The sequence below is a fragment of the Leptonychotes weddellii genome, chromosome 7, assembly GCF_054177405.1.
Source record: "Leptonychotes weddellii isolate Sample4059 chromosome 7, ASM5417740v2, whole genome shotgun sequence".
Classification (NCBI taxonomy): Eukaryota; Metazoa; Chordata; class Mammalia; order Carnivora; family Phocidae; genus Leptonychotes; species Leptonychotes weddellii.
Genome location: NC_138375.1, coordinates 78,151,651 through 78,176,056, shown reverse-complemented (window position 1 = coordinate 78,176,056; position 24,406 = coordinate 78,151,651). Strand labels below are relative to the sequence as shown.

General features: G+C 36.0%; 1 protein-coding gene and 1 pseudogene across 1 annotated transcript in view; one reads left to right on the top strand and one right to left on the bottom strand.

Annotated features, from left to right (window-relative positions):
- The window catches only part of LOC102743681 (adhesion G-protein coupled receptor V1), a 226,255-nt gene that overhangs the window by 158,130 nt on the left and 43,719 nt on the right, over positions 1 to 24,406 (top strand). Inside the window, exons 55-68 of the mRNA XM_081826583.1 lie at positions 2,172 to 2,427; positions 4,202 to 4,404; positions 5,583 to 5,759; positions 6,253 to 6,435; positions 8,728 to 8,907; positions 12,163 to 12,327; positions 12,916 to 13,033; positions 15,122 to 15,245; positions 16,233 to 16,371; positions 16,542 to 16,727; positions 17,085 to 17,317; positions 19,940 to 20,088; positions 22,251 to 22,452; positions 22,972 to 23,191. Of these exons, the coding sequence (XP_081682709.1) occupies positions 2,172 to 2,427; positions 4,202 to 4,404; positions 5,583 to 5,759; positions 6,253 to 6,435; positions 8,728 to 8,907; positions 12,163 to 12,327; positions 12,916 to 13,033; positions 15,122 to 15,245; positions 16,233 to 16,371; positions 16,542 to 16,727; positions 17,085 to 17,317; positions 19,940 to 20,088; positions 22,251 to 22,452; positions 22,972 to 23,191 (2,535 nt within the window). The remainder of the gene's footprint in view (positions 1 to 2,171; positions 2,428 to 4,201; positions 4,405 to 5,582; positions 5,760 to 6,252; positions 6,436 to 8,727; positions 8,908 to 12,162; positions 12,328 to 12,915; positions 13,034 to 15,121; positions 15,246 to 16,232; positions 16,372 to 16,541; positions 16,728 to 17,084; positions 17,318 to 19,939; positions 20,089 to 22,250; positions 22,453 to 22,971; positions 23,192 to 24,406) is intronic.
- On the bottom strand, positions 18,260 to 18,734 carry LOC102741555 (small ribosomal subunit protein uS17 pseudogene; annotated as a pseudogene).

The following is a 24,406-nucleotide window of genomic DNA, read 5'->3' as shown; positions in this document are numbered from 1 at the left end:
GACCATGTCAGCACTGAATTCCTACTAATCACCATAGAGAGGGAAACAATTTAAGGTTAGTTTTAATGTTGTGATTATTGTTCTTTTTTCCTAAAGTTCCAAAATTATCTGTAAAAAAAATCCCTTTTTAGGTTTAGTACATCAGTTGGCCAAATTATGAATGCATTACGTTGTCAGAAAGATAAAACCAATCAAACTGGAGATGGAAATGTGGTTTCAAGATTTGGCTAAAATGGAAGCAGTAAGTAGGGAACAAATCTATGTAGGATAGTCATACATATGAAAAAGCAGATCAGAATTGTTGAGTGATGTAGGTTGAGTTTCCTGTAGACAGACTCTGAGATTGAGAGTTGTGGGTGGATTCCTGGGGAGACACACCTATAAGGGAAGAAGGAAGGTAGGAATGTGCAGAGGGGGACATTGATCCCTGGGTAGTTATGCCTGGGATTGAGTCTGTGAGGAAGTTCTGGAACTGAGCTAGTCCTTTGGAGTTGTCTCCAGTTGGAGCAAGGAGGCTGAGATTTTGCATCCCCATTTTAGCCATCCTGGACCTCATACCACCTTCTGAGTGGGGCATAACCTTGAGTGAAAGTTTACTGCAGCTGAAGGCAGTTCCCAGTGAGAAACATAAAAGCTGTTATTCCTACCAGCTGGGGGATGGGTGCATCAGTCCCAAGAAGGGATCTGGGCAGAGGATCATTTTATCTACTATTGGAAGATAGTATAAAATTGGGACACAGGTTGAAGAGTGGAATCAGATTGGGTCAGAGAAGTAAATGACTCACAAAGAGAGAGTTTAAAGAACCTTTAGTTCCGAATTGGAAGATGGGTGGTCTTCTAGACTTGTCTCGGGTTTTATAGATTTATCCATGTATTTTCCCCAAATGCTTCTCTGAAGAGTTCCTTTAAAAGACCTCTCATGAAATTATCTCAAAAAAAGACAGATGAATGTTTTGGTCCACCATTTCTAGGTTTCTGTATCATTTGAAAGGAGATTAGAGCTTTGGTATCTTAAAAATGTTACGGCAAATTTTATTGCATTGAATATTTACTTTACACAAGTTACCAAAACTATATATTCAACTATGTAAGTTGTATCTATCAGGTTCTGTATGTTCTGAATTATATTTTCCCAATTAATATTCTTATATAAACATGATTAAAATGATTTCTATTTAAATGCATAATAGTATCTTAAGTGTAGACTATATTTGGAAGATTTAATTATTTTATTCAAGAGTCAGTAAACTTTTTCTGTAAATAGCCAGATAGTGAATATTTTAGACTTATGCACTCTTACGGCTCTTTCCTAGATACTGAACTTTGCCTTTGTAGCACAATAAGGTGTTGGACAGTATATAATCAAATGAACGGGGATGTATTCCAGTAAAACTTGATGAAGAAGATTTTCTGACCCCTGATTTTATTAATAAAGCTCTTAAGTTTATATCCTCAAGTGCCTTCTTTAGGTGGAGATGAGTGTCAACAAAATGGGCCTGGAATGCTAGTTTGAATGATTGTAGTTTGTAGTCATGTTGCTAGAGAGTAGGGTATAAGGCAGAGAGCAATTAGAAGTGACATTCAAGGAGCAGACAGAAGCCCTATCAGAAAGACTTTCAGATGCCTTTTAGCAAATGTGGATTTTACTCTAGACAATAGAGGCACAACAGGAGGAGAGAGATGCTTTGATTTGTATCTCTTTTTTATCTTTCTCTCTCTACCCTATTTTGATTGATTCATTCTTAAATTTCACATCTATTCAGTGTTTAACCAAAGGAAATAACAATCCTGGCAAAATTTTTGTAGAGAAAAATGTTTAAACTAGTATGCCACCTTCTTTTATCTTTATAGATTTTTAAAAATATGGTATCCAGGACTTAGACTCCTGTGTACTCTATATTTTAATAGACCGTAGGCTTCAGGATATGACAATTTGGTTACGTGCTTTATCAGGTTAAGTTTCTGTAATGGTTTACTTTTTTCTTTTTTCCTAACAATCTTCCAGTTTTTAACATGAGAAACAGTTAATTGATTTGTAGAATTATATTGTGTTGCTTAAATCCCTCTTGTTACTTAAGTTGTGGTCAGTATTGAAAATTTAATGTTTTGATATTCTTACTGCACAGTGACAATTACAAAATAAATAAAATCTTCTTTCTTTAAAATTTTAGATTTCATTTTCTGAAGGCCAGGCACTGTCTACAATCACTCTGACTGTTCTTGCTGATGATGTACCAGAGCTATCAGAGATTGTGAGCATAACACTCATTCGGATTACCACACAAGGGGTAGAGGACCCATCAAAAGGTGCTACCATTGATGAGAAAAGAAACAAATCTGTGATAACGACTCTGCCCAATGACTCACCTCATGGCTTGGTGGGTTGGCACTCTGAGTTTCTCTTCGTTAGAGTAGTAGAGCCTAAAGGTAAATGTTGTTAAATATTTTTCACGTTCTAATAAGTTTTATTGGGTAATTTAATTGTAATGTTTACTAGGAATATAAATCCCTTTTATATATTTATATATTTTTTTAGTTTGACAGATCATACTTAATCCGTTTTACTTTTTGTTTATTAAATTTTATGATCATGTACATCCTTAGCAATAGTGCTATAAGAAATGCTTGTACTCTTTTGAGGTGTTACTGTCATAATAGACATTATATTTTAGTAAGTCATTACAGTAAAGGTGACAGGTTTTTATTTTACTTTCTCTTCTTCATCATTTATATGTTCTCTTCCCTTCTCAGATTCCTTTATGTAGTTATAGGGAACAATAAGCAACACAATGAGATACATTTGGTACTCAGGGTATTAACTGTTAAACCCAAAGCTGTAATTAGAATAATTTTTCTGTGAAGTGTAAGTAATTAGTCCCTATTTCCTTTAAGCTTAGTGCTGAGATCTTTGCCTAAATAACTATTCATATCAGCTGTAGGATCAATAGACTTTTGTAGATAAAGACCAGTTGACTTATTTGAACAAATATATTTCAACATATATGTATTTATTTAGAATATGCAATGTGAAGCCTCTAAAAGTTTCAGACAGAAACATGGACATCTTTCAAAGGCCTTTCATTTAAATAGTTGATGGAAGAAATGACATATAATTATGCACCTGGGCCTTTATATGTCTGTATATATGGGAACAGAAGCAGTAGACTTAAAATACGTTCATTTATTAATTCAACAAACATTTTGAAGCACCTAGTAAGTGCCACAAATTGTGCTGTGTGTTCTGGAACCAAAGACACAGTCTTAGGTTATTAGAACCTCACAGACCAGTGGGGAAGACTGACAAGCATTTTTTTGTCCATTTATATAGCAAATTTAATTTTAAAAATCTAAAAAATGAAATAAAAAAATTGATGCTGTGAAATACTTTGATCCTTGTGACAGACACCTCACTATAAGAACAAAATTCTTCTTCTTCTAATGATTAAGTCATTAAGTGATGACTTTGTGTATTTGATTTTTCATTTTTTTAAAGATTTTATGTATTTATTTTGGGGCACCTGGGTGGCTCAGTTGGTTAGGTGACTGCCTTCGGCTCAGGTCATGATCCTGGAGTCCCTGGATCGAGTGCCGCATCGGGCTCCCTGCTCGGCGGGGAGCCTGCTTCTCCCTCTGACCCTCCCCCCTCTCATGTGCTCTCTCTCTCTCATTCTCTCTGTCTCAAATAAATAAATAAAATCTTTAAAAAAAAAAAAAAGATTTTATGTATTTATTTATTTGAGAGAGAGGGGGTGGGGCAGAGGGACAAGCCCGGTAGTGAGCGCAGAGCCGGTTGCAGGGCTTGATCCCACAACCCTGAGATCATGACCTATGCTGAAACCCAGAGTCAGACGCTTAACCCACTGAGCTACCCAGGCGCCCCATAATTTTTCATTTTTGAAATCTTCTTAGCATTTGTAATTAGCTGTCAGTCTGCACATAAGTACTTTCTTAAGATTTTCAGCAATTTTTGTTAAAGCTCATGTGCAACGTAGGAGGGTGCATTAGAGAACCTGAAGTGAGGATTTAGAACTGGGATATAATGTACGATGACTGTCAGCACAATTTTGGGGACAAGGGGGACAAAAGCACAAAATACTCCTTGGGGGAGTATACATTAGGATAGTGCAGAATATTCCACCTGAAGTGGTGGTATCAACTACAAATAGAAATCTTGATTACTTGAGGCATGTCTTTCTCACAGAGAACATCACCATTCTTCAGTTACTGATTGTTCGAAATAAAGGACTGTTTGGGGCCATTGCCATTCATTTGATAGCTAAACCCAATTTCTTATTGCACGTCGATAATCAAGCTACTGAGAATGAAGATTATGTGCTACAAGAAACAATAATAATAATGAAAGAAAACATAAGAGAAACTTACATCAAAGTTGCCATTTTGCCGGTAAGTTTAGGCTGCAATGAATATGATGTAAAATAAAGGAAATACTCTTAAAGATAAAAATGTGATTTAAAAAAAAGAAAATGTGATGCTCTTAAAGATAAAAATCTTTGAAAAGATTGCTTTTCAGTGTAAAATTGTGAGTACTCTAACTGGAATATTGTTTGAATGACCTTTGAAGCATTGAAATGGAATTTAGTTATATGTCTGGATCCACTATTTTCTTGGTTGGTTAGTTTTAAACTAATGAGCGAATGAATAAAATGCCCAAATTAATCTGATTATTTTTATTGTTGGTTTGATAGGGCAGTATTTTCACGTCATGATACAATTACTCAAACCCAAGATTATTCTTCAGAGGGTTTAGATCTGGTTTTAGTGCTCTCTCATGTATACAAAGAGAAAAGTGTGTATCTGTAATGATTCACAAGAAACTGAGAGTAGTTAATAGTGTTATTTATAATATTACATAATAACTAAATATTGTGTATATTACAATAGTATTGTAACTACAATACTATTACAATAGTATATAACAATATTAAAAACAATATATGTTATTAAAATAATGTTGCATAGTAACATTAGCGTTACTAATAGCAGTATTAGTGATAGTAGATAATAGTGGCTTCCAGAAAGGACATTTGGGAAAGACTATAAGGGACGGGACAAAATAGAAGTTTCTTTTCCTCTTCACTATGTATTCTTTTTACTTTTGAAATTTTTTGTTACCTATCAAGAAATAAAGTAACAGTTTTTAAAAAGTTAATTAAAATATTAGATAATGCCTAGATTTATAAGTCTAGAGCTTTCATTTTTAAGATGTATGTAGCATTTACCATTTCTTCTAAATTTGGGGGGTACTATTATATACATAAAACATATTGGATAGGATATGGTCAAAATTGTGTGATGGGTTTTTAAAAATTATTTTACTTGCTAATGAGTATTAGGCTTCAATTAAAAACTCACTAAGAAGATTGAATATCTCCTAAGATTCTGAAGTTGTCAGTGGGAATGTATTAAAATATAAAAAGGAATCTTTTCTGTATGTGTGAAAGAGCTACCCATTCCTGTGGGCCGTCATTTATTTCTCACTGAGAAGTATCAGGTTTTCAAAGCAAATTCAGTGTATTTTTAAAAATAGAACATAATCTCTCTCCTGTTCTCTCCCACCCCAGGATAATGCTCCCGAGTTGGAGGAAGGATTTATTGTCAACATCACTGATGTGTACCTGGTGAATTCTGAATTCTCTGCAGGACAGCCAAGTGTGCGGAGGCCTGGGATAGAAATAGTTGAGATAATGATTGAAGAAAATGATGATCCCAGAGGAATTTTTAAGTTTCATGTTACCAGAGTAAGATAAACTTTAATATATTTATAGTAATACAGAAGCTTCTACCTGCTGATTTGGCCAATGTCATATATTTTCTGCAAAATAATTGGCTTTGCTTCTAGATATTTATTAAATACCTATCTTAAAAATTGTCTTATAGGCTAATTCTTAGTTCTCTTTGTGTGAGACCAAAGGATTAAGCAAGTTTATTTTCATTAAATTTAAGCCTAAGAGTTCTAGAAGTGCCTGGCTGGCTCAGTCAGAAGACCATGCGACTCTTGATCTCAAGGTCGTGAGTTCAAGCCCCATGTTGGGTGTAGAGATTGCTTAAATGAATAAATAAGTTTAAAAACTTTAAAAAAATGTAAGAATTCTGAACACCTATTATGCATATTTATATCCGATTATTGATTTCTACTTTAAAGGGTGAAATAGAAGAAGAAATAATAAATTTAGAAAGTGATGACATATAAGAATTTTGTCTGGTATTTTAACTTATATTCTATACCTAAAGGATATTGGTGGAGTTATTACTGCCTATGAGGTGCCTCCGCCCCTGAATGTTCTTCAAGTTCCTGTAGTCCGGCTGGCTGGAAGCTTTGGGGCTGTCAATGTTTATTGGAAAGCAACAGTGGACACTGCTGGCCTAGAAGACTTTAAGCCATCTCATGGGATTCTTGAATTTGCAGATAAACAAGTATGCTAATCATGAACATATTAGCAATTTTTGGTTGTACTTCAAACATTTTATAGATATCCACCAAATGAATGTGCATTAGTGACTGCTAAATGTATTATACTTTGTATATCAAGCCAAACAGAATTATTATGAGTTAACATGTTATAATTTATTAACAGACATAGGAAGAGAACATGAAGAGGCAAGAATCTTAACCTTTTCTGAAGTCCCCCACCTGATTCTATTTTAAGCAGAAGTTAAATGAGGATAATAAATGACTTAGAAGTGCCTAAGAATGAATTTTAAAAAGTGCCTGGTGAACTTCACTATTCCTTATGAATTTTAGGTTAATACATTCTATTTATTTCTTTTTTTCTATAAAAGATTTTATTTATTTATTTGTGAGAGAGTGGGAGAGAGAGGAGAGCACAAGCAGGGGAAGCGGCAGGCAGAGGGAGAAGCAGACTCCCCACTGAGCAAGGAGCCCGATGCTGGACTCCATCCCAGGGCCCTGGGATCATAACCTGAGCCAAAGGCAGATGCTTAACTGACTGAGCCACCCAGGCGTCCCTATCTATTTATTTCTTATCAGTATAGATATTTATTTACTTGGTTTTGCACTACAGGTATGCACATTTATTACTTTTAATAACCCCAATTTTTTGTTATAATAAAAACAAGACTTTTTAAAATGATAGAAAAGAGACAAAATAATTAAAGCTAGAAAAATTGAAAAACGTTGTTTTAGATTTGGGCTAAAGTATTCTCTAAGAGTTATGTTTTGCAAATTGAGCATTTTGTAATATGTAAGTATAAACCTTTTCATAAAATTTTAAATCAATAAATGGAAAAAGTGTGTGAACAACCATGAAAATGTTAATAGCCTCAAATAGCAGTATCCACTCACACAAAGTCTGATTTTGCCGAGACAAATTTGTACAGTACGCATCAACTTATTAGTTGCTGCTGAAAAATAAACATATAGATCTAGACTTTCCTACACAAAATGGTCTTTGTTGTTAATATTTGAAATCATGAGTTTTTAACAAATTTAGAACTTTAAAACATTTCTTACTAAAAGGCGAAATACAGATTTTTACACTCAAAGTAGAAATAAATACATTGATTTTTCATTGAAATAGCCTTCCACCTTTACTTATATTATCAGCATTTTATTTTGTGTATGAGGTTGAAGTCCTGTTATTTAACAGTGTCTTAAGATCATCATCATTCTTAAAGTTAACATTCTCTAGGGTAGGTATTCTGTTTTTTACAGTACAGAGTTGAGGTGCAGACATTTTAATAAGCTTCCATTTCAACATTTGATTTTGTTCAGGTTTCTGCCCTTGAGTGTAAATCCAGATTTCTCACTTTGCTCTTTTATTAAAGGTTTTAGGTAGATTTAGGTAGAAAAACTTCATTTTCTGGTAAACATCTTTGTCAAAATACTGGAATTTCCCTCCAAGATATAGAAAAGATTTTAAGTGTGGAGATACAATTGGAATTTTTTTTAAAGATTTATTTATTTAATAGAGAGAGAGATGCGAGCAAGCACAAGCAGGAGAGGGGCAGAGAAAGAGCGAGACAAGCTGACTCCACAATGAGCAGGGAGCCTGATGTGGAGCTTGATCCCAGGACACTGAGATCATGACCTGACCTGAAAGCAGAGCTCAACCGACTGAGCCACCAGGCGACCCACAACTGGAATATTTTTATGACCAATAGTGAAATCACAAGCTGGACCAAGTTTTACTTATTTATAAGTTATAAAAATGTTTAATATGGACCAGACAAATGAATGACGTTCTGATCATAAACATGAAAGAACAGCAGATTTGGGTTTTCTTCCTACGTTTCTTTTACATTATAAGAGTGATATTTGAAACCAAAGGGATTTATTCTAACTGCCAAAAACAATGATAATTTCTTTGGTTTATGTTTGTGCAATGGTTATTACAGCCTGTATGGCATTTTAAATATTTTTGTTCAAGAATCAGGCTTTGCTGGTTTTTGTATACATAAATAACAGTATATTTTATTACATATGTAATTTCCTTTATCTTGAAAATAATAGACTATAAATTTCTGACTTTGAAATACTTTATAATATATATATAACTTTAAAATAGTATTTTAAACATAATAGGGCAAAAAATACTTTTTTGTACTATGTTCTGTCAGCTAAAAGTTTATTTATATATGATTGAAAATTGCTATTACATTATATCCTCCTTGCCTCTTACCCTCCCTCCTTCCCTTCTTCTTCTCTCTCTCCCCTTTTTCCTTCTTTCTTCCTTCTTTCTTTTGTAGGCTACTGCAATGATAGAAATTACCATAATTGATGATGCTGAACTTGAACTCATGGAGACATTCAATATTTCCTTAATCAGGGTGGCTGGAGGTGGCAGGCTTGGTGATGATGTTGTGCTAACTGTTATTATTCCACAAAATGATTCTCCATTTGGAGTATTTGGATTTGAAGAAAAGACTGTAAGTTATATATATGGGGAGGAGGGTGCCTTCCCCTAGGCTAAATTTTTTTTTTGTAATTGTTAGAAGAAAGACGCCTTTCATTTTTTAAAAAAACTATTACCCCTCACTTACGATTCTCTGCTCAAGAGTACTTAGAGTTGGCTATTGAATTAAGTGTGGTCCTCTCATCTGTGTTTGACAATAATGAGTACTCTTACATCAGGTATTTACAAGGGGGAACAGATTATTTTTTATTGGGTAACATAGACAAAGATCTGCTTTTTGTCCATACGTTCTGTTCTCAGCCTGCCTTGCTGCCAGACCCCTGTCCTGGTCACAAGGCAAGATTCTGTCATGGATCTAAGTGTTACATGCTAGGATACATTTAGCTGGGGGCGAGGGGGGCAGAATTTATTTTGCCCACCCTTCTGGTACTTTCTTGACTTATATTGAACAAAACACCACAGTCACCCCAGCGCAAGTGTTTGTATTTCTTCTTTCTTCCCTCTTACTTCCCACTGGCTGTCTCCTTCCAAGACTTGCAAGAGAGAAGCCAATTATTATCACTTCAACTGCAGAGGAAGAATAAAAGCTTAACAAATCATTTATGCAGCCAGATTTGGTGGTTAGTACTAAATGACCTCTACATCTTAAATATAAAATTAATTGTTAAAACTATATCATAATTATACATGATGATCTTATATCGTAATTTTTAAGATGTTATCTTTCAAAGGAAATTCCAAGATGAAATAATCATAAATATATGTAGATAATTCTAATATACACAACTTTTCTGGCTCTGTAGGTCACCATTCTCTGTATTTGATCACTTACAGGGAATCAGTAATTCATCATAGATCGTTTTAAATAATAAACAGTTTGCTCTAATGCTCATTATCTTTATTGTTCTGTGGATACCAGGCTAGACCTACAGCTTGCCCATTAGGGCTAGGCTTCCCAGATGCTCCAGAATTAAAATAAGCACTAATAATTGCCTAGTGACTTGATTATTGAAATTTCAGTTTCCTAAGAGAATGGGAACCATAAGAGGGACAGGACACACTTCCGCTATAGCCTAGTGAGACTCTCTTGGGGAAGGAATAAGCAGAGGTATTTGTAAGGAGTGGTAGATTCACAAGAGAGTGGCTGTGAATGTTTGTTCAGCAAAATGGAAAGTCTGGGAAACATAAAACTATTAATATAAAGAAGAGAATAAAAAGTATCCATGATATTGTTAACCTGAGATATGGACATCATTAATATTTTGTTGTATTTCCAACAGTGCTTTTTTCTTTGCATATATGAAAAGAAGTATTTTAATCCATATAAATATGTAATTTAATTTTTATAATGTGTCTCTATTAGCTTCTGAGGTTAGATAAAAGGTTCAGGGTTTCAGTCAAATCTTCAGTGGGAAAACCTTAAACTAATATTGTTACTTTTAACTTGATCACGCTTTTGGACTCAGGCATTAGACTGTATGTTTACAAGCTTCCTTTGCTGTCAGGGAAAATGAAGAGTTACATTTCTATTCATAAATAATTTTTGTTTACTCATTTTATCTGAACTGCTGTCATCAACTTTAGTGCACTCTTGGTCTAGGAACTGATATCTTCTTGTAATAACTTCAAATTTCCAATTTGTCTTGCAATGCCAAAGTAACGATGAGGCCACCCAATCCTTGTGTTATTTCTCATAAGCCTTGTGACGAGGAAATGAGTTGCTATACGTAAAGCACTTATAACTGAGCTGTACACTCAGTAGGTGTCCGTCGCTACTTTTAATCATTGTAGTATCAGGAGCAGCTTGTTGCCCAGCCCATTATGGCTCCTTCTTTTATATTCTATGTTTCTTACAGCCAAAGGCTCTTGATAACACAGAATTTGTCTTTTAACATGTATCTGAGATACACAGTATTGTGCATACAGTGAATATTTTGTTAGCATTATCTGATGAAATGTTAGATTTAGAACTGAAGAATATCGAGGAAAGGTTGTTAGTGTAAATCTGTCAAACGAATAAGCTGCTCCCTGGGCAATATGGTAAGTCTACCAAAGTACTGGCCATAGCAGAGGCTCAAGAAATCTGCTTGTGACACCTCAACTCAAATGTTATCTATGGAAGCAAAAAGGACTTATCTACGGATTACAAGTTTATAGTGGGTTTTTCCTTTCTCACTTAGTTTGCTTCTTATTTACTATTTTTCTTCTCTGAGGAGTGGTATGAATACTACTGGATGTGAAGTCAGGACATCGGAAGCACAGAGGAGGCTCCTCTTCTCCAAATAATGTGCATAGATCTAGCCCCCAGATTTCTTAGAGTTTCTGTGAGGCTTAACTGAGATAGAGATTATGCCAGAACTGACATATAATAGAAGCTCAGTAAATATTAGTTGGCTCTAATCTCTGCCCTAGGCACCAGTACAAAATCTTATGAAAAAACCCAGCAACTTTGTATTAGACATTTAAGTGTCTGTCGGTCTGTCTTAAAAATGGAAAGCATTGTGTTATATTTTTATATTTGCATAACAGGCAGATATTATAGGCTCAGTTTGGACTTTGCTTCAGAGTCAGTATATGCAATTCAGTTGAACCAAGTCTCTTAATAAGGATCATGTGTAAAAAATAAATGGTACAGGTAAATCAACATATTGAATTTCCTTCTCTGTTTATGTCAGGTTAATAGAACCTCTTTTAAATTTGGATTTATTGGCCAAGTGCAGATAATTAGGAGGGCACTTGTGGTCTCTATTATGTGGTAAGCCTGACTACCATTAACAAAGAACCCCTAAATCCTGCTTCCTTAACATAATAAGAGTTTATTTCTTCTTCATGCAAGAGTCCTACATCTGTGTTCCTGGTTCCTCTTCTCCAACTGGTGTCTCAGGTACCAGACTCTTTCCTTTTCCAGTTCTGTCCTTCTCTAGGTCCTGGAGTCCTCATTAGTCACCCAGCAAATGGGAAAAAAGGAATGTGAAATGTTTTGTTGGAAGTTGATGGCCAGACTGTGAGGAGCATACTTTGTTTCCCATATGCTCTGTTGGCCAGAATTCAGTCACATGCTCTACCTAATTTCAAGAGAGCCCAGGAAATGCCAAGTAGCAGAGTGTCTAGGACAAAAAGGAAAGAGGGTTTGGTGAAACATTTTTTTCTGTCACATGACTATACCATGAACAGAGTTCTAAACTGAAAAGTTGGTCATTGTAAATAGTAATAAGATTGTTTTTCCTGCTCCTTTCTTTTCCACTTAACTGGATTGTCTTTCTTTTAGGTAATGGTTGATGAATCTCTTTTGTCTGATGACCCTGATTCATATGTGACATTGACAGTTGTCAGGTCCCCAGGAGGAAAAGGAGCTGTTCGACTTCACTGGACCATAGATGAGACAGCTAAAGATGATCTCAGGCCCTTGAATGGGACGCTTCTTTTTGAGGAGGTATAGTCAGCATCTGGACTCCTATAGTTTTACTCGAACTTGTGTTTGTTTTTTTCCCCCATAGTATTGCTTATGAATTCATATGAATTCATATGTATCTGGAATTTTTTTTTAAATCATATGCAATTTGGAGGACAATCTCACACATACACACACACACACCTAGATGTCTGAAATCAAATTTAATTCAGACATTGCCTCCATCTCACCATGAGAACTATTCTTCTCTCAACATTTCCTCTCCTGATGGAGGACAAAACCAGTCAACCAAGCTGGACATCTGGGTGTCATCCCATTTCCACCTACTCTGTAACACTTGCATGTATTTGATCACTAGGTCTGGTCAAATATCAGACAATTTAGAGGTTATGTTAATTTCCCCCCTTCTTTCCTATTAAAAACTTATATGGGATTTATGGTCAGAACTAATTTTTATATAGTAATTTGCTCTAGAAGCAGCTCATAATTCTAAGGTACAAAAAGAACACACTTTAAAAATGCTTATGGACGTAAACACTAGTCCACTAATGAGAACACCCAAAATTTTGTTCAATCTGGAAAATTTATTATTCCTCTCATTTGATGTAGACAGAGTCTCAGAAGACTATTGTATTGCACACACTTCATGATACCGTGTTGGAGGAGGACAGGCATTTCACCATTCAGTTAATATCAATTGATGAGGTAGAAATATCTCCAATGAAAGGTAAGAGAAATTCACATTTTTGGAACTTAAAAAGTAGATACTCAGAAAAATATAACCAAATAATCGATAGTTACAAAGTTAGGTTTTATAATTCCTAAAATGTCTGCTAAAACATAAAGATGTCATTTCACACCTGTGTACTGTAGCCAAAGAATTTTTAAAACTAAAATTCTGATACCTGATATTGGTAAAGTCATATGTCAAAGATTTCATAAAACTTAGCTGTGTGATTTTTTAAAAAGATGTTTATTGTAGTTATGTTTATAAAATAAAACATGGAAGCTTCCTAAATGGTCTATCAATAGGAGATCTGTTAAATATGACAGAATACCATGTAAGTATTCAAAAGGATATAGCAGAAAAAGCCTTAATTACATTAAAACTTAAAAACACTTAATTATATGGGTAACTATTGTGTTAAAGCAGACTTTATAACGTGTTCAAAGTTATCCCATTTTTGTCATGTGCATGTTATAAATGTGTGTGGAATTATTTACTTGAAATGTTGATAGTGGGTTTTAATTACCTATATTTTCTACACATATTTATAATGGTCACATATTACTTTTACAATAAAATATTATTTTATTTTATTTATTTTTTATTTTTTTAAGATTATTTATTTATTTATTTATGTATTTAACAGAGAGGGAGAGAGCTTGACAAATAGGCAGAGCGACAGGCAGAGGGCAAATAGGCAGAGCGACAGGCAGAGGGAGAGGGAGAAGCAGGCGCCCTGCTGAGCAAGGAGCCTGATGTGGGGCTCGATCCCAGGACCCTGGGATCGTGACCTGAGCTGATGGCAGATGCTTAACGACTGAGCCACCCAGGCACCCCAATAAGATATTATTTTAAAACCTAGCATATTACATCTCTTTCAGCTTACAATGTCTATTTTCATCTGAAAGTGATTACTTCAGTGTTTTGACATTTCAGAAATAGGCATTGTAATTCTCATTTGCCTATGTTCCATATGAAAATTTGTTTCTTAGATCTGGAGAGAAAGGACTAATGTTTCTAAAGTGGTTGCATTGTGGTACACGTAATAATAACCGTAAAAAATGGCCCGGCAGCTTTGATATGATAGCTTAGTGACTGTTACATGCCCTTCTTCACCATCAAGGACTCCATCCTATGTGAGAGTCTGTGGCCAAAAAAGCAGAATTCCATGGCCAAAAAGATTGTCAAAATTATAGAGAATATCACTGTACATACCTAAGGTAGTTATTTTTTTGCATTTTTATATAGAGTACTTTACAACAAACCTGTGAGGGAATCATATGATTGTACCATATTCTTCCATACATCTTACATTAACTCAGTTATCAACACCCCATTAAATGTCAGGACTGATGACATACAGACTAACTAGACATAAGAATAGGAATATACCAGTGGTTCAGGGTGAATCATATATTAATATAAAAAATTCATAATATATTTCAAACTGTGACATACTTAGACATGACAAACCACTCTTGGTTTTATTAATCCGTTCCCAAAGAAAGTGAGAGTATGGTAATTTCAATCCTTTGTTTCATGAAACCCTAATATGAGCTTCTGGAAACAATTTTCTTTAAGTTACTGCTAAATTATAATATGAATACTCAACTAAATTACTTGGTATGGTTTTTCTTTCTATTAATATTTGGCACATTTTTATAAATGCTTATAAGTAATAGTGGAGTCAGAAAATTAAAAAGTACCCTGGAATTCTTGCCTTTGCCACCTAGCCAGTTACAGTGAACTGCATGCAGAATTGTTATTGCAGAAGTGAATTAATGCAAATGGTAGAAGAGTACTCACTTATCATGGGAGCAATAGTGGAATTATTACCCACTTTCTCCTGACCCCTTTCATTAAAATATGATCTTGGGCAAGTTATTTGCCTCAATGTCTTGGGTGCCTCAGTATGCTTAAATAATTTCATTGGTAAAATGAAGATAATGTTAGTACCTAATTTATATGATTGTCATGGCAATTAACACATAAGACTAGAATACGTGAAGTGATGAGAATTTTGTCACACATATATTAAGTGAATACATGTGTTTGCTACATACATGTTATATATCAACTTCAACTTAGGTAGCGCATCAGTAATCATTCGGGGAGCTAAGGGAACATCAGGAGAAGTTGGGATAGCTCCATCATCTAGGCATGTCCTCATTGGAGAACCCTCAGGAAAGTATAATGGTACTGCTATCATCAGGTAAGGGCTTCGTGATTTTTTTTTGCTTAGGTGGAGATTTTGAAGTTTTATTTAAATCATTAGCATTTTATGCCGTAAGTGCATAGTTCTCATTACATACATATTTTGCAAGCATTGTCATTTTATGTATTAGTAACATCCTGTGAAAAGTAGAAAAAACTTTTGGCAACAATTGAAGCCATATCCTGACCTGTCTTGAAGTTAAATCATGAATATTTTGGAAAAGTTCCTTCAACAAAAACATGTTGGTCATACAGTTGTGTCTTGACCTCTCTTGACGTTAGATCATGACTGCTTCTTGGATGATTTGCACAACCCATGACGAGAAAAACACCTTGAGTTAACGCCAGGAGAGCTGATGCTTTTGGCTCCGTTCTGTCACTAACTATGTAAAATAAGAGAGTTGCTTCATCTCTGTAAGCTTGTGTCATAGCTACAGAATCATTCCTTTGAAAATCCTCTGGATCAAACATTTTATGATTCTGAGTGTTCTAAACTTAGGGACTACTGTATAACTGCGTTGTATGATCATAGGCAATTTTGTTTAATACAAATTTTCTCATGAGGAGTGGGACAACTGCCAGTGAAGTATCTGAATTTGAGTTAATATTTTCTTTTTGGTAGTTTTCCTTTAGTGTTGCATGTATGAAGTGCTGTTTTTTAGAGAACTCTGTTAGGCTATTCATATTTTGCACCTTGTGTATTAAATGAAAAGTCTATAAATACTTTCTTTTAAATCCCTTTAAACCTTCCCCTTTTAACATGTAGGTTTTGCCACTATTGTCAGTTAAATTTACATATGGTCAGGACTTTGAGTGTTACTATTCTGGAGTCATAAAACTTTTTTTTGGTTTATAGTTGATCGATAAGGCTATATAATGCATAATGTTCTTGAAAAAAAATGAAACTGTTGATGAAAGACACAGAAAATATTTAGGAAAGATTACTTCAACAAAAATGTACTGATTATACATTTGTGTATTGTAGCCTCATTCGTGGCCCAGCAATCTGGGGGGAGGTCATGGTGTCCTGGAGGATATTCCCTCCTTCTGTGGGAGAATTTGCTGAAATATCAGGAAAACTGACGATGCAAGATGGACAGTCTGCAGCAGTTGTAATAATACAGGTATCAATATGACTGGCTTCCATTATGCCCCTTGCATGTGTGGGGGGAGTGTGGGGGGGTTGTCGGAGGTGGTTGGTACCCCTGAGTTTGTTGTTGTGGTGGACATGATAGGTATTTTTCTTTAAATGGTATAGATCCTACTGTTGATGGCTCTGTTTGTCCTTCTCTAGGCTTTGAATGATGACATTCCTGAGGAGAAGAGCTCCTATGAGTTTCAGCTTACTGGGATCAGTGAGGGGGGTGCCCTGAGTGGACCCAGCAGCACTGCTAACATCACCCTGGTGGCCAGTGACTTTCCCTACGGCCAATTTTCCTTTTCACAGGAGCAACTTCGAGTGTCGGAAGAAGCCCAAAGGGTACAGTGTAAAATGCTTAAAATCCTAAATATCATTTTTGGTTTTTATTTTGTGAGTGATCTTTATTTGCAAAGCTGGGTGAAGCTTTAATTTAAATGTTAAGACTTCATGTAGCAGGATATATTGTGAGTGATCTTTAAAAAGTGTTTCAATTTCCTTGTTCATATTCCAGAGTTTTCACAAATTGATTAATTTGCTACTAATACCATTATTTTAACATATACTTTATAAAATTTTATAGATTTCTACATAAACATAACCCTGATAAACATAGAATCTTTAGTTAGAAACCATAAAAATTAAGTATGAGCTGGTAGATTAAACATCCAAATCAGATAAAAACTGCTTCTTGCATAGGTGGACATCACAGTCATCCGTTCAGGTGGATCATTTGGCCCTGTGAGACTCTGGTATGAGACCGTGAGTGGGACAGCAGAGGCAGGCTTGGATTTTATCCCTGCGGCGGGGGAGCTCCTCTTTGAAGCAGGGGAGATGGCGAAAAGTGTGCACATTGAAATATTTGATGATGGTCTTCCTGAAGGCCCAGAGGAATTTTCTCTAGTAATTACAAAGGTGGAACTCCTGGGAAGGTAAAGTTAAAAAAGAAAATTAGGCAAAATGAAATAGAGAGAGAGAGAGAGAATATGTTGTATAGGGATTAATACTGAACTTGCTCTTTTTCAGATTTATGTGAGAGTGGGACAGGGCATAGTAGGGAAATTATGACAAAGACTAACTGTTAATTATGCAGCGTTCTAAAATATCAGTTTTTCCTGAAAGTTGAAAGTATGTTGTTTTTATTGTGAGAATTCACTCTGGGTAGTTAGAGAATTGAACATGGTATGGCTTGTAATAATTAGGTAAGGAAACGGAGGTCAAAGGTCAGCTGGTGTGATGGAATTTACTTTCCCTTCCCTCTATCTCTATACCTGAGACTGAGTGAGAAATTTCTTTCCTTGGTATCTCTGAAGGCCATATTGTCTTCTGTGGGGGAATGAGATGGAGTTTTCAAGTGGGGAATAATATGAGTCAAAGATAGTCAGTTGTTACCGTGCACCATGTTTTTATTGAAGATCAAGAATTAACCATATTGAGGCTGTCTCATTCCCTGATTTAGTGGGAGCAGACTTGATTAACAAGGGTGGGAAATACCTGAAGCATGCTGAAATACCCACAAATTGAGTAGCCCAAGGAACCCCTCTGCTCTGACAGATGACACAAAACCCTCAACTAGAATAATGTTTGCATTTATATAAGTCTTAAAAGAATTTTTCTTGTGCATGAAAATGATTTTGCATCTGTTATATGAATGTCATGCTTTTAAAGCTTTTTCTAACCAAAATATTTCACTGAGTGACTTAGGTAGAATATATATCATTCCACATGGAAAAAATACTGTGAATTTGTGTATGCTTCAAATCTTAAATTTCTCAGAAAATGATTCCGTTTCTGGCAATTGGAATGATTTTTTTTTTTTTTAACTGGGAAAATAACTATTTTCTTCAGTAGTGTGGGCAGATGTCTAACTAATCTCAGAACTTCTGGAATTGCTTGTTGGGGCCAGTGGCCTTCATGGCTTTGAGCACACTGAAGCTCACAGTCTTGCTCAGGGGCCAGCACTCGCCCACTGTGACAATGTCACTCATCTGGACATCCCTGAAGCAGGGGGACAGGTGCACAGACATGTTCTTGTGGCGTTTCTCAAGGCAGTTGTACTTTTGGATGTAGTGGAGGTAGTTCTCAGTGGATGATGGTGGTCCTCTGCATCTTCCTCTTGGTCACCACACCAGACGGAATCCACCCTCAGATGGAGACATTACTAGTGAAGGGGCATTTCTTGTAGATAGAGATGCCCTCAGTGGCCTCCTTGGGCATCTTGAAGCCCAGACTGATGTTTTTGTAGTATCACAGAGCGTCTCCTTCCAACTTCTCCAAGCAGGACCCTCTTCTTATTTTGAAAGGTGGTTGGCCGTTTTAGTAGGCTCACTCAGTCTGAATGTGTGCCATCTTCCCAGCTACCTGGGAAAAGGAAAACTGGCAGTGGGAATGAATTTGAACTTATATTAGATGTGTTAAAATTTGAGCTGGTCATTGACTATTTTAATGAAGTGAAATTTAGTTATTAGCCCATTAAGTGTGAGATAACATCTGTGTTATTGACTAACTAGGACTTGGAGATTTTGCCCTCTGTGCTACCCTTTAAAAAAAAAAAAAAGCAATTCCTACAGAAGTTTAATTCTGAGAAAACAAGGTTTTCCTTCTAGGTAAATTTCTAGGTTTCCTTTGATTTGAAAAAGGAAAGGTAGAAAGAAGGTTTCCTTCTAGGTAAATTTCTAGGTTTCCTTTGATTTGCCTAGTTGCTAGGAAATTCACTGCTTGGGTGTTAAGGTAATCAGCTAATCTACAGTCCATCTCAGACAACCGTTAACATTTACTCTTATCATTTAATATTTTAATCCCCAGTTTTCTAATTTTGCCTTACATATAACCTGATTAACTAGTTTTCAACCTTTTGAAACTATGTAGCATAAAAATACCAAGTAAATAGAATTTGAGAATTGAAAAAAAGATTAAAATGGTTTACAGCCATTTTTTAGCTTCAGAAATTAAAGTGATATGAAACTGTGGAAGACAAAATGATAAAATACCAATAAAAAAAAGTGACTTCTTTAGCAGAAAGATGTCATTAGCCAAGTAAACCACCATCTATATTAAACATTAGAGGCATTGATTGTAATCAGTGTCCACAGAAACATTTTCTTGTAGCTTGAAATATCAGTAGTGACATGACACCCTTTTTTTTCTTCAAAGTAACCCTTTCAGCCTGTCCCTGAGTGCACTGCAGTTCCGCATGCATCCCCTGCCTCAGCCTGTCACCGTCAGATGAGTTTATCTCTAGCCCAGAGGTTCATTTTACAACTTTTCCCCAATCTCCTGATAGTCGTATTATCTTCCCATTGCCTAAGTTTAATAGCTTTGTATTGGTTTTGGTTTCATGCAGTCAGTGATAATTGGGAGCAGCACAGAAGTCTATTTCAGACATCATTTCAGGAAAAAAAAAAAAGAGTATTTTAGTGTTGGGGATCTTTAAAAGTATTAAAATGCTTAATAGGACTAAGTTATAGGAGCTAAGAGGACCCTTCAGTTCATGCTGACCAATTAATATACTCATTTTCTTTTCTTTTCTTATTATTTTTTCATGACTTTGCAAGAGGGTATGATTTTACCATCCGAGAAAATGGTCTTCAGTTAGATCAACCTCCTGAAATAGGAAACATCTCCACTGTCCGAATCGTAATAATGAAAAATGATAATGCAGATGGAGTCATTGAATTTGATCCAAGGTATACTGCCTTTGAAGGTAAGTTCAGCAATCTTACAAATTTACTACTACTTTCTGAGTTACAGAGTACCCGAGTATGACACTGTCAGTTTGAATTTCCACGTGTAAATGTTCTCAGTTTGCTCTGTGTGTGTGCACCCACGTGTGTGCATGTATGCATGTGTATGCACATACATGTACACCTTCATGTGTATTTACATATGCCTTTATATATTTATATATTTTTTTAAATTTATTTTGAGTTACCTTTGGGCAGTATTGAATCCCACTTGTGTATGGCAAAGCTGAATGGTAAGGAACAAGGCTTTAGCAAAACTGTTTAACCTTAGGATTAGTGAAATGTTTATATTTCAGACATCTTTATGAATCTCTTTCTAATTTATGAAATAATTTCCTTTGTGACTAGAAATCAGTGAATATTCACTTTCTAATGAATAATCACCTCTGAAATTAGTCTTTTACTGGGCTGCAGATGCAGGGGGTATCTGGGCAGCTACTCAGACTTTCTGTGACAGTCCCTAATAGCAGCTACCCACTGTTCTTTGTTCTCCCCTCCTGTAGAAGCAGAATGCAGAATCTGTGCCCATATTCCCTCCTGGGGAAAAAGAGGTGGCTGCTTTTTGGATTTTATACAAAAGCATATGCCTTTCAAAATAAACATGCCATCTTCTTGCTGCAATTAATTTATTGACCTCATTTCTACTATCAAATTCATTGGTTATCTAGCCATTTTTAAAGTTCATCAGAAATCACTTTGGAGGGGCACCTGGGTGGTTCAGTCGATTAAGCGTCTGCCTTCAGCTCAGGGCCCTGGGATTGAGCCCCGCATCGGGCTCCCTGCTTAGCTGGAGAGTCTGCTTTTCCCTCTCCCTCTGCCCCTGCTCGTGTGTTCTCTCTATCTTGCTCACTCTCTCTCCCTCTCAAATAAATAAATAAAATCTTTAAAAACAAAGAAATCACTTTGGAATTGATTAATATTGACCTTATGGGTAAAGTCATGGAAGATACCATTTTGTGAACCTCAGTCTACAGCTAGTAAAAGTCATGCTGCATTTTTTATTCCAAGTAATAAATAAAGGACTTAGAATTTTTTTTCTGTGCACTGATTTCTGTTTGATTCATTGTCTTTGGGGGGATTTGGAGCAATGCATATTTATAATTATAATGTAAATTCAGTATTATTTAGCCATAGCTAATATGAACTGTTGGCGAATATAAGCATAGCTAATTAAATTCTATTAAATGATATTTTAATTTACAGAGGTTAACATAGCTTAAGAGCAAAATAAATTTTTGAAAAGAATTTTTAGGTTGAAATTAAACATTGAGGATACATTTTCAGATTCTCAAATAGATTTCAAAGGAACTGAAAATGTAATAAAATTATATTTTTATCTGGACTTTCAAAAAACATTCATATGATATAATTAACATGAACTTCAATTATTTCTACTACGTATGTTTCCACTAAATGTAGAAGCAATCCACAATACTTTCCTTTGAGTACACATATTTTAAATATTTTTCATGTACATCTAGCATTGCCTTGGAAAGCATGGATCATTTATTTCTATGTAACACACAGAGGAAGAATACCTATGCTAATGATTAAATAGGTTATTTCAATGTGCTATAGTGAGTGCTGTGAATTGTGTAAGACTGATGAATCACAGACCTGTACTCCTGAAACAAATAATGCATTATATGTTAATAAATATAAATAAATATATAAATAAATAAGTTATTTCAGTTCTAACTTATGCTGTTCACTATAATTTTCACCTTATGACAAACTATATTTCTCATAAAAAGTAAGTTTAAATTTTCACTAATTTTTAAAAAGATTTATTTATTTGAGAGAGAGTGAGAGAGAGAGAGTCTGTGTGCCCTAAGGGGAGAGAGAGGGAATCTCAAGCACACTCCCCACTGAGCAGGGAGCCTGACACAGGGATCATTCTCACCACTCTGAGATCATGACCTGAGTCAAAATCAGGAGTCAGACGCTTAACCAACTGAGCCACCCAGGCGCCCCCTAATATTTTTTAAAGTGATAAATGAACTATGGAAAAAATGAGAGCTTGCATTGTACTGTTATATTTAATTGCTATTAATTTAACTGAATCTTATAAAAGCTAGTTACTTTGTCTGGCGTACCAATTAAATGCACATTCCTGCCACAGTGGAGGAAGATGTTGGAATGATCATGATTCCGGTGGTGAGGCTGCATGGAACTTATGGCCGTGTGACTGCTGATTTCATCTCTCAGAGCTCCTCTGCAGTTCCTGGTGGTGTTGATTATATGCTGCATGGCAGCTCAGTCACCTTTCAGCATGGGCAGAACTTAAGTTTTATAAATGTCTCCATCATTGATGACAGTGAAAGGTAATACTATTTAGTAATGTTGGAAATACTATAGGCATATGTAAAGCATGATTACTGTGTTCCAATCCTTACTTATGTTTGCACTGATAATAGAATTTTACATTATACATATGCCCATTGAGAAACAAGTGAGAAACTTTTGGGGGTTCTGGGGTAGGAAAGAAGGGATTGGGAGACCATTGGGATTTTATGTGTCACTTTTTCGTATAGAGGGAAATGATAATTTTTGCTCCTTTATATTTGAAAAGTCTAGTCAGAATGTAGAAACATCCTGCAATTCACTTGCTTAATGCATTAAGCAATTCAAAAGAAAGGAAGAAAGTCTAATAACTCTTGCAGGTTATATAGTATTGAAGTTGATCATTCATGCTTTTAGCTGAGCACCCTCTTCTTACCACTTGGTGTATGACTGCTGTGCCTTGAATATGTATGACCAATTTGGAAAATGACTAGTTATTTGGATCTTAGAAGCATTTTAATATGTTTAGACTCACAGAATTGCTCCTTCTTGCTATGCAGTGAATTTGCGGAGCCCATTGACATTTTGCTTGTTGGAGCTACTGGCGGAGCGGTCCTTGGGCGCCACCTAGTGAGCAGAATCACAATTGCCAAGAGTGACTCTCCCTTTGGCGTTGTAAGGTTTCTTAATCGAAGCAAAATTTCTGTTCCTAATCCCAATTCCACAATGATTTTATCCTTGCTGCTGGAGCGGACTGGAGGACTCTTAGGAGAGATTCAGGTACAGTTGTTCTTCCCATGGTTTTAAAAATAATTTTTATAGCCTGAGTTTGGAGTTGGATTTTCTTATTCTTCAAATATATCCATTTATTTATTTACAATCAACAATATTTATTAATGACCCACTGGGTATAAAGTGGCTTCCAAGTCCTATGAATTACATAAAAATATATGAGACATAGCTGTCATCGGGAACTCTTGAGAGCAAGTTAGAAATGAAATGAAGACTTCTGATAAAATGCATTAGTTCAAGTATTTGTTGTGTGCTTTCCATGTGCCAGACCCTCTTCTGGGCACTGCGAATGCACCGGTGAACGAGACAGACCTTATCTCTGTTCTCTTAGAGTTTTCAGAACAATAAGCAGATAAATAAAAAAAAAAAAATGTGATAACACTGAAGTGCTCTGCAGGGATGTCAAATTGAGAAACACAATTGTGAGTGACCTGTTGACTACTCCAGGTGGTGACATTGTGATATTTAAGCTGAAAGCTAGATACTGAGAGATGGTCATGTAATTGTTAGAGGGCTGAGCCTCTTGGCAGAAGGAATAGCCAGTGTGTATCTACAAGCCTGGCGTGTTTGAGGTCTGGAGGGTCGCATGCAGTAGAGGACTTGGAGGGGAGTGGGTGGCAGCACAAGATCCATCAGAGAGGTCAGAAGGTGTTTGATCACTGAGACCCTCCTAAGCCAGATTAAAGATCATTCTCAGTGCAAATAGGATGCCATTAGGGAGTCTGAAGCAGGGGGATGGTGTTGATGTCCCCAGGTTGCCATTTTAACTAGCTCCCAATGACTTCGGGGCGGGGGGCGGGGCGGGTGATGGAATGTCAAGAAGCCAGAGCAGAACCAGAGAGGGCAGTTAGGAAGCTTTTGCCCTCTGTCGTCCAGGGCAGAGCTGACCGTGGCTCAGACAGGTGCAGATGGGATGGTGAGAAGTGAATAGACATTGAGCATCTTTTAGAGGAAAAATTCGCTGGGCAGTGGAGGGCCAGGCAAAGAGGAATCAAGAATAACTGCTAAAATTTTAGTTGAGCAACTGGTTAAATTGTAGTGTTGTTTACTGAGATATGCAGAAGCTTGGGGGGTTGGGGAATCAGGAGTTCTGTTTTGGTCTTGTTCCTTTGAGATTGCTACTGGCCGTCCCCGTGGAGGGTCGGGCAGGCAGGGGGATGTGTGAGTACGGGCTGTGGGGAGGTCAGAGGCTGCTGACACATG